Raw genomic sequence first — 14532 nt, forward strand, 5'->3', positions numbered from 1 at the left:
CTTGATAAATGTGTAAAATTTTCGAGTGGAGGGCGTAGATTCGTGTACAGGTAACTATTTTCTCCAAAAATTGCGTGAAATTTGTGAAAGTTCCCGTGAAAAATATCACCGCCGTGTAGTGCCAGTGCGCGAGTGTCCGCGGAGTGCAAAATTCGACCGGGATAGTGCCGATCCGGCCGGTAAAGTGCAAAACAAAATCACCTCCCGAAAGGGAACTTGCGGAGATTCGATTTGTCATCCATTTTTTCTCTGGCAGCGGCTCTCCCTTTCGCCGCTATCACCCACCACCCCCGCGTCTGCAACCAGGTGGGGTGGGTTTGTTTACGTCTGTTTTACGCCGACTGAGCGAAGGTAAACAAACATCTCTTCGTCATCCTCGTCGTAAAGCGAAGAAGAAAAGTGCAACGTTTCTACTCGGTAGCGCATTTTGTATGTAATGCAATCCAGCCTCGCGGTTCGTTTGTTTTTGGAATGTGATTCGCCTGGGTGTAGTTAGAGGGGAGACTCCCCCCTGGCCGAAGGAAATTAATATAAAATAAATTCCAAATAATACTAATAATATCAAAACAAATTCCTACATACATTTCTGACAAAATTCTTAGATTGATTTCTATGAAATCATGGATAGCATACTTACAGGATTCAGGGCAGAATTGGTAAAAAAAATCCTACCTGGATTCTGAAAAACTTCTGAGCACAATTCTCACAGCATCTTCGACAATATTATTTGAGAAGTGAATACCTATTTTCAATCTACAAAAAAAATGTTGCTTTTAGTTTAACCAACAATTTTCAAAATTATCATGCTGAAAAAATGCGACTCGTCCTACAATATGTATTGTATCTGCAATTTGGCACACGATTAAGAAAGGTTGGACTTTTTCGTTGTACGATGAAAATAATTCAAGTGTTACGTCTGTTTGTCTGTGGGAAAGTGTCATTTTGTGAGAAATTGGTGTACATAGCCCCTTCCCTGAAGAAAATCCCAGCTACGCCCATAGCGAGTCGCGTGCGTTGCTTCGAGGATGACTTCCGATGGTGGTTGCACACATGGTGGCGGTGGGGTCCGTAATTGATAATCGAGTCGTTTAGCTCTGATTACGTTCAGCTTCACTTCGAGGGGAGATTCATTCAATGTTTCGTTTTTTTCAGGTACATAGCGAGCAGAGTGGCTTTGCGAGATTGGAATCAAGCCCTACAGTAAATCTACTGTTACTGGTCGAGTTGGCAGAGTGGTGAGAGCCGAACGGAAATGGCGCAGGAGAAGATTACACTGGCCGATGCGCTTTCCAACGTGGAAGTGCTGGACGAGTTGCCTCTGCCGGATGAACAGCCCTGTATCGAAGCGCAACCGTGCTCGGTGGTTTATCAGGCAAATTTTGACACCAACTTTGAGGATCGGAATGGATTCGTCACGGGAATTGCCAAGTACATCGAGGAAGCGACGACCCATGCAAATTTGGTAAGATTTGTGGAATGATTAATATAAAATAGTAAATATAAAAAATCATCTTATACGAATCTCAAGTTACATTTTCCAAATTTGTTTATTTGAACCTTATGAAGCTACTGTGAAATTTAGAGCAAAATTCATTGACTCCAATGGACAGAAGTCACAGAACAGTTCTTTACATTACATTACTCCACAGACGAAATCTTTTGCCAATTATGTTTCTATTCTTCGATAGAGAATAGCAGCTTGGATTAGAAACATTCTGAAACTGAAATGAACCTAGGCAAAACATATGATAAAACGACTTGTAAACGAAGGACAATTTGAATCGTTTGCACCAAACAAAGGGGGGGGCATACTGATCAAGGCACTTGAAATCAGTGATGCCACATACACAGATTTATTTGTAATTACACAGGTGTTTTCCTGTTCTTACCGACAGATATCTGTGAGTTGTGTTTAATCCTTCGACCTTAAGGGGGCAGGATCCGTCATTGATTTCGGAATTTTCAAATGCAGTTTTTTCGTTCAAAATTGAGAAAACTTACATGAAAATTTGTTCACTGTATTCTATTCTCCAACCGAAACACAGTGAACACGTTTTCATCGATTAATTTTTAGTTCTGAACGGAAAAACTGCTTTTGAAGTTTCGATGATGACGATGATTACGATGACGGAGCGTTGATCGTTAACGCTTGCCCTTGCGGGGGCGAGTGATGAGGGCAGGACCAAACATGTCGCGCGTCGGTCGATCAGTAGTGAAAAAAGTGCCGCGAAAGTTATTGTACGGTCATCCATGCTCATGCTCATGCTCTTGCCTACAGATATCTGTGATCACAGATCACAGATTTTTGAGTTTAAAAAGATTTTTAAAATTTCAGGATATTTCACGAGTTTAGGACACGGTTTTGAAAGATATAAATCAGAAATGCCATTTCTCTGTTTAGTTTTTTCAAAAACTTAAATATTTTAATATTTTAGAAACTATTACGTACCTTCAACTTACTTTTAGAATAATAATTACAAATTAGAAATTGTTGACATGCCTAAAACAGTGCATTTGCAAAAATTCTTTTTGATGTGAAAAATAAAAAAAATATATATTTTTGCGTCACAGATTTTTACCAAGATTTTTGGAGGTTGACTTAAGATAAAAAAGATTTTTTTAGCCGAAAACACAGATGAGAGTCGGAAAAAATGTGGCAACACTGCTTGAAATTTATGATGTTAGATCAGAAATTCCTCTTGAAATTATCGCAAGGACTTTTCTTACAGAAGGCCTGCGTAATTCTCTCCAGCAGGTTCCAGGAAGTTTAATTTTAAGACGGATTCATGCTCTCAATTTCTCCAGCAAAGGGGGGTCCCGAGGTTACGCTTTCGCTTCGTAAGCGGAATGTCATGGGTTCGATTCCCAACCCCCCACACAAAAAACTCCGTCCAACCACCAGAAGACGCCGCACGAAGGACCATGTATTGGGGAACACATCCATCCTCCGTCAGTATCGGATGGTGACTGAGACACACTGGCCCTCTTTGTAGGCTGTTGCCTCAAACGACACGGAAACATGGCAAAATGAACCACCGCACACCAATGAACTACGGCTATATGGATGGGGACGTTCCGATATTGCGAAGTATCGATATTTGATTCCGCAAGAAATGTTGGGTGAAAAATATTTAAAACGTAAAAATAAGTAGTTTTTTAGAAGTCACTTGACATTAGCTGTAACGACGAATACAACCATGATAAATATCTTTACTTCTATAAAGTTAAAATTATTTTGCTACATTTGGCACGAATATCCGGTAAGTTGGGGGACAATCCATACAAAATACAAATTCTATACTTTTCACCACTAATTGAAATACAGATCGTTGAATTGTTTTTGTATTGTACAACAATACACGAATTGCTAATCAAGACAATACATGAACAATATATCGTATTGTATTTTCAAAATGTATGTATGAGAAAATATCTAGATTTGTATTGTTACGATACTTAACCACCCATACATTATATTGCAAAAATCTCATATAACATACAGTGAACTCACGTGGTCCTCTTTCGCAAGTGAACTGTTCAAAACAATATATTGTACTGTAATTGTATTGTCATTTCATAATATACTGTATTTGCAATATAGTGAATGGTACTGTTCCAATACTTTATATTGTTTTTGTATTGTATTTTTTATCCGGACAGTGCTTGATGAAGGCAGTTATAGCCTGTATGCGCTAAGTAAAGCTGAAAGTCAAAGACAGTTGATCAAATGGTGAGCACGTTTCATGCTCTTATTTCAAATCTGTTGTATATTTATGACTACACATTTTATCGTTACAACGGTGGGAATATTACGTAAATATGATTATTCAACAAACTATGGATTGTTCGTGAGTGTCGGCATAAACTCTTTTCTAGTAGTATATAACTTCTGAAACGACTCTTCAATTAGGTGTTTTTCAAAAAAGAACTATTCTTAACCACGATCAAACTAAGACTGAGACTTTAGGGCCCGTCCACAAATGACGTAGCATTTTTTCACTGATTTTTTACACCCCCCTCCCCCCTCGTAGCATTTCGTCACAAATGCCGATACCCCCCCTTAGAAAATACGTAGCATATCAAGCAGCCCCCCCCCCTTAGTTTTTTTAATTTGTTGGTTGGGCTAAAACGAAACATTAAAATCCAGAAATTCAAATTTTGATATTAATTTCTGACTGAAACGTCAGGATAATCTGACGAATGATAGTTTGATATACAGTTGCACTCAAAAATCATTTGGAAAACAGATTAAACTAACTTATTTCCTGTTTAAGTTACATAATTTTGATTCGCAGTTCAAATTTTATTTGATTAAATTTAAGTTAAATTTGATTTGTAGTACTTTGATATTGTTAAAACCTAACACAAGCTCGGATTGATAAATCTAACAGCAATAAGTAAGGTTTCAAAATATTTTAAAATATATTAAATATTGATGTATTAGAGGATTTTTTTTTCGCGGTTGAGTAGCAGATTTCAGTGAATATGATCAACAAAATACCTTAATTTGTAAGGGACCTCTGTAATTATTCGCTAAATTCAAATCCATTCAGCAAACTAGATAGAGAAAAAAAAACATTTGTAATATTTGAAACTAACGATGTTTAAACAATCAACTTAATTAGTATTTCAACTAAACTTCACCATCGTCACCTATACTGATATATTCTCGCATAAATTGAAGACAAACAAGTTCAAGTACGCTATCTTTATTGGGAGCATTTGTAAATAAATAGACTAAAGTGGGGCAAAAGTTCGACCTCAGTGGTATAATCAAAGTTTCCAGGAAAACAATAGCAGTTAAAACAAAACGAATACTATACAGTGAACCTTCAACATATTGGCTATATTTTTGCTGAACAAACTTGTGTCAAAATATTTACCCATTTTTAATTATAACAGTTTCAAAATTGATTGTCTTATTGGAACTTTTGCCCCACCGGTGGGGCAAGAGTTCGAATCTAGTGTGGGGCAAAAGTTCGCTGGCTAAAACACAAAATATCGATCCTTTTATGACAGGCATACTTTACACCAGCCGTAAACTTAAGTTTGACGAAAAATACACACTAAATTTTCATCATAAAACTGCCCAAAACTGGGTTAATTGTAATATACTCAAAAATAGCAGTTTTTCGCAAAACTAAGTGGAAACGTAAAATTTTGGTGACAGTTTTCACACGATCAGACAAATTTAACTAAATTTGAAGATAATATGTGGATTTTAGGTAATTTGCAAATTTTTCCGTGATTTTATACATGGGTCGAACTTTTGCCCCGCTGATTCGAACTTTTGCCCCATTATGGGCCAAATATTGTTTGCAAGCATTTAAGCAAAAACTAATACACCTCAAAGCAACCTTACGATAGGCCTAGAAACGCCCTTACATAAAATATTGAAAAAGATTTTATCTTCAATTGGTTCCATGCAACGAAAGTTTGACCAAAAATTACAATATTCACGTCGAAAAACAACAAATAGCCATAACTTTTCCAAATCTCATTTGATTTTTATGATATTTGGATTGAAAGTCTCTTACTTGAATAGCATTCCAACCACCATGACATTTATAAGATTTGTTTTGAATTGAGCTAGAAATCTTAAAAAGAAACTCTTACCCCACTCGAACTTTTACTCTACTGAAATAAATTTGTAATGAACAACCTAAAAGGAACTAAAATGCACGAAAATACTGAATATGATGGTAAAAGAGGATTCTAGTGGTCCTGGGAAGATAATCCAGATTATTATTATCCAGGCTGTTTCATCAAGATCATAGATATATCAAAACAAATTGTTGAGTTGACTGAGTGGAGATATCCTGTAACACTTAAACATCTTGTTTTACTATAATAACGTTAATATTTACCTAAATGGGCATATTGTATTCTTTTGAGGAAATAAAGCTCCAACAAAAAATGTGTAATAAAGTATAACAGTTAATTTTATGTCTTGTTAATAAATGAAAAAACATTATTTTCCAAGTCAATGAAGCGTTGATTTTTACTTAACTTATTAAACTTTTAATTTATAAATTTATAAATCAAATAATTTGGACAGGTATTTGTGCAATATAAAATTCACATAACTATTTAAAGCTTCATAAAATCTGCTTAATTGTTAGGAAAATTACAAATTGCTTAGATATTTTAGAATTTTATAATATTGATGCTTTGAATGTTTAAAATTTTAACTTAAGGTAAAAAATTCAGACAAAGAAAAAATTGTTTGTCAAATTTTCTACTCTTTTTCACGAAATTATTCAAAATGCTACGTCCACAAGTTGAGACCCCTCCCTCCCCCTCGTCACACATCGTCACAAATTCGAGAATCCCCCCCTCCCCCCTGAAATGCTACGTCATTTATGGACGACCCCATTATTCATATTTCCTACACCAAGTAACTTCATTGTATATTGATTATTTATTGCCCACCGGATGGCCGCATTCCGGGGAGTGCTGATATAGCTGGTCGTTACCAGAAAGCCAGGTTGTTACCGGCTGATGCAACCTTTGGTGCCGGGATGGTTTTGCTGATGTCGCTCGTCGGTGCTGCGCTCGACGTAGAACCGCTGACGTCGGTTCTAAGAGCCGGGGCCGTATTTGGTAAAGACGGCGATGTCTCCAGGGAATGGCGGATCCCTGCGTTAACTGCTCCCTCCTGAAGAACGGACCGTCCCGGTACGTTACTGGGTTGGCGCCTAAGCTGGCATTTAAGATGGCTTTTGAATAGGCAGACTGTTAACATTAAAACAATACTGATTATTGCTGTGAATGATCCAAAATATGAAATTAAATGATTTTTATGTAGAGTATGAAGTTGATGCCGAGTTTGAAGGTTAATTTCCTCCAACTTTTGAAGAGTGACGTTCGCATGTATCGTTTTACTTATTATTTCTAACCCGTTTAGCGGGATTAATAGAGCTGGTTGCTTCCTAGTGTACTCTGCATCGGTAAACGACTGATCGTTAATTTTAATTGAACAATTTCGGAAGAATATTAGCGTTGTTCCCGAAATATTCTTGTTCGATAGTCCACAATTGGAAGTGATTAGGTAGCTCTCATTACTGTTGACAATTATATAATTGTCGGTGATTCGCTTAACTTGCTGTTTTAACGTCGCTTCAAAGAAATCGCAATGACTCGATACTCCTTTGAGAATTTTTGGATAACATGAATCTTTGGATACATCCTTAACTTGGTTTTGTTACATACAACAATCTGACCTACTTTATAGCATTTGCCAGTTATTAGGTATGATTGTCTGTCATTGTAGTGTACTTCAGTTGCTGGTAATCTGAGCACTTTCCCTCCCTTGGTGAATGGCTCTAAAAGATGATGCTCCAGTATACCTTCAGTTAACCTTGGTATATGTACGGTAAATACAATTTTTAGGTGTTTGTGTATAACTACAATTTCTAGGTATTCTACTACTTCATCGAATGTTTCGGTTATTGCATTTTCTTTTCTTAATAGTTCAGAGGCTTCAATAATTTCTCCAGTTGATAAAATATCCGTAGATATTATTTTTGACCTAGCTGATTGAATCGCTTCGAACATATTTCTAATGTGATTCTCAATGAAGTCCAAATTTAAATTCAAATTGAAAATTTCTTTTAGAATTTTTACTTCATTTGAATAATCTTTTCCCATTAGCATATCCTGTCTGAACTTAATGAAGTTTTTCGTTATAATGTTTTGCTGATCGTCTATTGTCTTGATAATGCGGTTGAGTTTATCTTGGATTTTGTTATTTATTCTAATTTGTTCATTATTTTCTGAAGTTAAGTTATAATTTCGTTCAATCAAATAATCTAATTGAGTATTATTTTTTTCAAGATCATTGCTATCTGGATTCCCTGTAATAATTTTAATTAAACTACCTATTCCGTTGAATAATCCTCTTTTTTGTCTTTTTATATGGATTCTCCTATATTAAAAATTTTTAGATCGTTGATTACAATTTTTATTCTGTTAATAATATGTTCTATAGGTGACAAATCAACTACATGGAATATCTTATGTGAGCCTATTCTTATTTGTCCAAATCCTAATTGTAATGTTATTACTCCTGGATTGTTTGACAAGTCGTGAAGCTGGATACTTTCTGAAGTTCTTGAAGGGGTTATAAACGTAATTACGAGAAGATCATCGGAACAACGGGTTTCATCATTTTGTTTGGACCTGAAAATTATTGTAAATTAGTGTTTTCTCTTTATTTTGATTTTGGATTTATGAAGTTTAATATTTTTTACGTCTATTATTGTTTTGTGTCGATTTGTTTGGACTTTTGTTTTCTTGAATTTTGGTTTGGTTTCTTAATTCCCTGAATTGTATTGAACACTTCAACGCCTTTCTCAAAGATGGGTGCCTCTTCTCTTGATCTGTTATGGTTTGTTTTTTTCCGCTGTTTTCTTAAGTTGGGTACTGATTTCATCAAGAATGTTTTCTCTATTTTCAAACAATTTTTCTATATTAGGTGGTAGTTCTTCATGTTCTCTTTGACCAAAAAGGACTTCAAATGGTTTATGATTATGGGCCGAATGTATAGTTTTATTATAAAGAGCAAGAGCTATTCTGTATATTTCCTTTTTGCTCAAATCATCGTATCTGTTTTGAATACATCGAAAAATTTCACTCAATGGCGAGTGGAATCTTTCGACAATTCCATTGGTTTCACTGTGGTTTGATGGTGTGAATTCAATTTCTGTACCCATTCTTTGTAACAAAGATCTAATTTCGATGGACCTAAGAGCTGGCTCATTGTCACAAATTATTTTTCTAGGATTACTATAGAGAGATAGTAACTTCATGAGACCTGCTCTTACGTCTGGTATTGATCGAGACTTTATTGCTATTATCATGCCAAAACGTGTAAATTTATCAACGGCCGTTAGAAAGAGATCTGGTTGGGATATAAGGATGTCAATATGGATAGTATCAAATGGTTTGGTAGGAATCTCCGGGGTAGGGTCAGGCGGGGCAAGATGAGCACCCTAAGGATAAGCGCGATTTAAGCCTACTTAAACGTTATTATTTTGAAAAAATTGGTTACCATCCTTATCTTTTACATTATTACTTTGACCTCCAACCATTAAAAGTTTTAAAAAGTGATAAATAGTTTTCCAAATAACACTTTAAAAAATAGCTTTTTTTATCATCGGTCAAAAAAACTGCGGGGCAAGATGGGCACCCCCATAAAAAGATGCAATTTACTAAAAAAAACTATTATTTTTCAATGCTTGCAACATCCCAAGATATTATCTTTAATATCTGATAATATTTATCTTCAACTAGCTTAGTTTTTAAAACTTTTATCAGAAAATAAATAACTTTTCATAAATTGTCAAGATTTTACTTAAAAAACAATTAAATTTGTTGTTTGTTTGTATATTTCTTAGAAAAATTGTTTTGTGCAAAGAAGATACCGTAAGTCAAGCTCACAGCTAAATATGGTTCTATAATTTTACACTTTTACTCAATTTTGAACATGGTGCTCATCTTGCCCCAAGGGTGTAAATTTATTAATATAATCAAAACAATTGAAATATTTTTTAAATTTGATAGAAAGTTTTGCTCTTGATTATCTACAGAAGATTATTCTATAACTATACGGCCAAAAACGTATGAATTAATTTGCTTACGCAACAAAAATATCACTTTTAAATGAACAAATCTTATATGAAAAGGTAATTTTTTAGACTTCTATGTATTTTGGACAATATTTACGTTGTGCTGTTGATTTTTTAGCTGAAATTTATGGCCATCATATCAATTTAATGATATTCATCAGAACCCCAAATAATGTACAGTCGAAGCTCGTTATAGCGACATCGCAAGGGACCGTCGGTATACGGAGATGTCGCTATAAAATCGTCGTTATAAAGAAGTTGGATGTCGTTATGGAGCATGGAGGAATAAAACGATCATGATATGTACTAAAATAGCTAAACGAATGTCGTTATATTGAGTGACTATTGAATATAACCCTAATGTCGCAATATAGAACGGTCGAAAAAGAGAAATGTCGCTATAAAAGTTGAAATTAGTATGGAAATTTGAAGGGACCATCGGAAATGTCGTTATAGAGAGATTTGTCGCTATAAAAGTTGTCGTTATAACGAGCTTCGACTGTATTGAAAAAAAATCGGTAGGAACGACACAAACTAGGGGTGCCCATCTTGCCCCGGGTGCTCATCTTGCCCCACATTCCCCTATGGAATTTAATTTTATAGGGATGGCGTTCATATTTATTTTCCAAGCACGTTTCGCACATATTCACGTAACTTTGAATCTGGCACTTCATGTTTGGAAAATAATATTTGTTAATCATTTGTTGGTGATTTTCTTGTGCTCCTCGGTGAGCGCGGTTGTGTATTTCCTCTATTTTGTCGTTTTGTTCCTCGGGCGTACGCAGATCAATCAGCATTTTTTGCAAAATTTTTACATTGAAAGTGCGGCATCTACTAAAGTAGTTCCGGTAAACTATTTGTAAGCTATTGATGATGGATTCATCACAAAGAATGCCGTTAGATTTCTTGGGAACCATGTTTAAGGTACCGCGGGGCAAGTGGGTAAATGGGGTAAGTGAAAACAATTGATATATTTTACTGAATATGTGAATTAACGTTTTAAACTCATGCGTAAACCTTTGAGGTCATTGAGAACATTACGATAGATAAGATATTTCTGAGATTTTTCAGCCATTATTGCATAATAGAGTGAAAAATTGTTAACCTGTCAACTGTTACTCCGTAACAAGTTGGCGGCGTACAATCTTATTTTAATATTTTCAGTGGAAAAAAGTTGCGGAAAATAATTTCCTGTACCACTTCTTAGTTGCCCTCTGTGACAGTTTCAAACTGCAATAAAAAAAGTTTTAGAATTAATTCGACGTTGACCTAAAAATAACTAAATTTAAACACCGTCAATTTTCTTATCAGGTGGGGCAAGTGAAAAGTTTATCATTAGAGAGTGAATTTGTGCTTTCTCTTTAAGTAGCCATAAGTAAACATGGTTCGCAATTATCATAGAAAAACATAACGTGCTGATAATTCAAGAAACACTATACTCAAGCGTCAAAAGCTATTAGAAATCATGGAAATTCTCTAAAAGATGTTGCCAAACATTACAATATCAATATGTCTACTTCGGGCAGCCAATTAAAAGGAAGACGTTGACTGAAAAGTTGCAATATTAGAGAACACACGGATATCTCGTGGAATGTCTATGTAAAGCTAGTTCAAAACATAAACATGGGGTATTGGTCTATCCACATTTAAAAGATTGTAAATACTTATTTGATGGATTCCGGTCCAAGAAATTATGTCTTCCGAAGAGTTATCCGACGTCATATTCGATTTTCTTAAAAACAAATAACGAGCGGTGGAAATTCTACAGATCAGAAATGCAATTGCTGTCCCATGATGTGAGAACTAACATTGGAATTGTTGCAGTTATAATGTTGTCGAATCATTTCAACTAACATGACTGAACAGAAGAAAATTGAAGTGAAAAGAATAACATTTTCTTTGTTTACATGTTACTTATGTTATTGTTCATTGGGAAGCCTTAACAAGTGTTAAAGCTAATAGAAATCATGAATATAACTGTTTGTTTTTGAATTTATTGTTTAAAACGGTAAACTTTTCACTTGCCCCACTTTTGGGGCAAGTGAAAAATAAGGAGACGTTTTTCAAAAACTTTTTCTGTATTTCTTTCTTTAATTTTTCATAAAAATCAATTTTAGCATGCTGCTTATATATGGTGGGAGTCAAGCTAAAAAATATACACAACCTCATTTGTTTCAATTTAGAGTCTCTAGAATTTGAAGAATCTCAACTATGCGAATTCCATTACCCACTTGCCCCACGGTACCTTAGTTTGAAAATATCCAAGAGTTTTACGAGTGAGAAGTCCGTCCTGGTTATGGTCCTCCTGTGGATATTCGGAAAAACTTGTTCGTAGGTTAGTGAATCTGGGTAATACAAAAAAAAAATAATTTGATTTTTGAAGAAATTTATTGGATTTTCCGGCATATAAATAAAATTCGTATCATCTGTGTCTGCGGAGTTACACGATGCTGAATCTGACTCTGAACTCTCTTCCTGTTCATTAGCATTTAGTTCATTGTTATTTATCCGAGATCGACCGTCAGCTACGACGTTTTGTCTACCTGGACGATACTTTACTTCATAATCGTATTCCTCCAGTTGCAGCCTCATCCGTATCATTTTGTCGTTCGGATCTTTCAACGAAAAGATATAGGTGAGAGGTTTATGGTCCGTATAAAGTGTGAACTTTCGGCCATATAAATACGGTCGGAAGTATTTGCATCCCCAGGCGATAGCCGTGAGTTCTTTTTCAATTACAGAATATGAAATCTCCGTCTTTGTTAAAGTTCGCGAGGCAAAGGCTACTGGTCTATCTTGACCAACAGGCCCTTGGGAGAGAACCGCGCCAATTGCAAATTTACTGGCGTCGGTTGTTAAAATAAAGGGTTTAGAAAAATCTGGGTACTGCAAGACATGACTGCTAGTTACAATTATTTTACATTTATTAAATGCATCGATAAACTTATCGGTATGTGTAATTTGAACTCCTTTCTTCGGCTGTTCTGTTAAAGGTTTTGTTATTCTTGCAAAATCCCTAATGAAACGGCGATAATAACCTATTGTACCGAGGAAACCTCGAAGTTCGGTTTCCGTTTTTGGGATAGGCCAGTTTTTTATAGTATCAATCTTATCCGGGTTGGGTTTTACGCCTTCTGGTGTCACCACGTGTCCTAGAAAGGCTACTTCTTTGCACAAGAACTCAGATTTGTCAAGTTGGATTTTCAGATTAAATTTCTTTAAAGCTTCCAGCACTTTACCGAGATTGATAACATGTTCTTGTAGTGATGTGGAAAACACAATAATGTCGTCCATATACACTAAGCAAACAGTTCCAATTAGGTCTCGCAAGACGTTGTCAATAACTCGCTGGAACGTTGAAGGGGCATTTTTCAAGCCAAATGGCATTCTAATGAATTCATATTTGCCATGTTCAACCGTAAAAGCCGTTTTAGGAATATCTCTCGGATGAACCTCGATCTGGTGAAATCCAGAAGCGAGATCCAGAGTGGTAAAATAATTACATTTTCCTAATTTGTCTAGTACCTCCGTAATGTTTGGTATCGGGTATTTATCGTCAGTTGTTCAATTTTCGATAGTCGACGACGAGTCTCCATTTTCTCTGACCCGAGGCGTCTAATATTTTTGGTACGACCCAAATCGGGGAAGACCAAGGTGAACTAGATGGGCGAATTATTCCTTGTTGTAAAAGGTCCTGGATTTGTTTTTGAACTTCTTGTTTTAAAGCATAGGAATATCTATAGCTTTTAGCGTGAATTGGAATATCATCTTTAGTGTTGATTTTGTGTTTAATAGTATTGCCGAATGTTAACTTTTCTGATTTTAGATGAAACACTGATTTATAATTTGAAACGAGGTCGAATAGTTTCCTTTTTTCTTCTGTATTTAAGTGATCCGTCCTGAGCTGAGAAAGCAGTTCTCTAGCTTTAAAATTTGATTCCGTTTCCACTTCAGGTTCAGGTTTTCAAAGTTATTTAGTTCGACAGTAAGAGGTTCCTAAAGTTTAATTTCTAAAGAGGCGTTGCTAGTATTGCACACTAAAACATTTGCCTTGTAATCTTTTGATGTATAAAGTCCAGAAATTATTTTTGCATTTGGATCAATTTCTAAATCTTCTTCGATCAAAAAGTCTCCATTTTGGATAGATGAGTGTATGCTCATGATTTTGGTTTCATTTGCGTTAAAGTTCATGGTGCTTGACTCAGGGTATTTTCTGTACATTTTAATTGTGGTTGACGGAAGCTTAAGTTCATTAGTTGGGGTTAGAATTTCTGCTTTTAATTCTTGTAAGGATTGGTATTCGATCAATCCGTCGAAGAACGGATGAAACTCGAACACAAAAAATATCAAAGGTTTTGTCCCGAGTTGCGATGGGAAAAGGTTGAATTTGAGGAACCTATCAATAACATGTGTTCCGCTAATATTTCGAACTTTGTGTGGAGCGCTATATCTGCAGTATTGATTGTTTACGTGACGGGGTCTAATATAGTTTTGATTAGCTCCGGTATCTATTAGAAATTTGAGTGGACCTTTGGACGTATTAGTTTTAATAAACGGAATGAAATTATTTATAATAGTAATAAATTTAATATAGTAATTTCATAGTCCATATTCATATTCATATCATATTATTCATATGTTCATATTCATCGGACCGAATGAATTTGGAATGATTTTTCGATGTTTGGATTATTTCGAGTGTAGGAACTTTACACTTTTTAAGACAGTCCAGAGTAGAGTCACAGATAACAGATGTTTATGCTAGAACAAAAAATTTCTGAAAACCTGTGTAAATATTCAAATTGAAACTCCTTGCAATCACTAGCGCCGCCACAGCGTCTTACACAGTTTTACAATTGGACTTCAACGTCTGTTATCTGTGGTAGAGTGTGGTCTTTCGATT

The 14532-nt window shown here is 35.3% G+C and overlaps 1 protein-coding gene across 3 annotated transcripts in view; it reads left to right on the top strand.

Moving 5' to 3' along the window:
• LOC5569921 (cytoplasmic FMR1-interacting protein) overlaps positions 1 to 14532 on the top strand; it is a 71457-nt gene continuing 56925 nt past the window's right edge. The window contains exons 1-2 of one of the 3 annotated variants that reach the window (XM_021840084.1): positions 1 to 50; positions 1153 to 1462. In XM_021840084.1, the coding sequence (XP_021695776.1) occupies positions 1253 to 1462 (210 nt within the window). In that variant the 5' untranslated portion in view covers positions 1 to 50; positions 1153 to 1252. Of the gene's footprint in view, positions 51 to 73; positions 180 to 211; positions 352 to 1152; positions 1463 to 14532 lie in introns of those variants that run through there. The other 2 variants (XM_021840093.1, XM_021840090.1) reach the window with 2 other exon arrangements.

This window comes from Aedes aegypti, chromosome 1 (genome assembly GCF_002204515.2).
Source record: "Aedes aegypti strain LVP_AGWG chromosome 1, AaegL5.0 Primary Assembly, whole genome shotgun sequence".
NCBI lineage: Eukaryota > Metazoa > Arthropoda > Insecta > Diptera > Culicidae > Aedes > Aedes aegypti.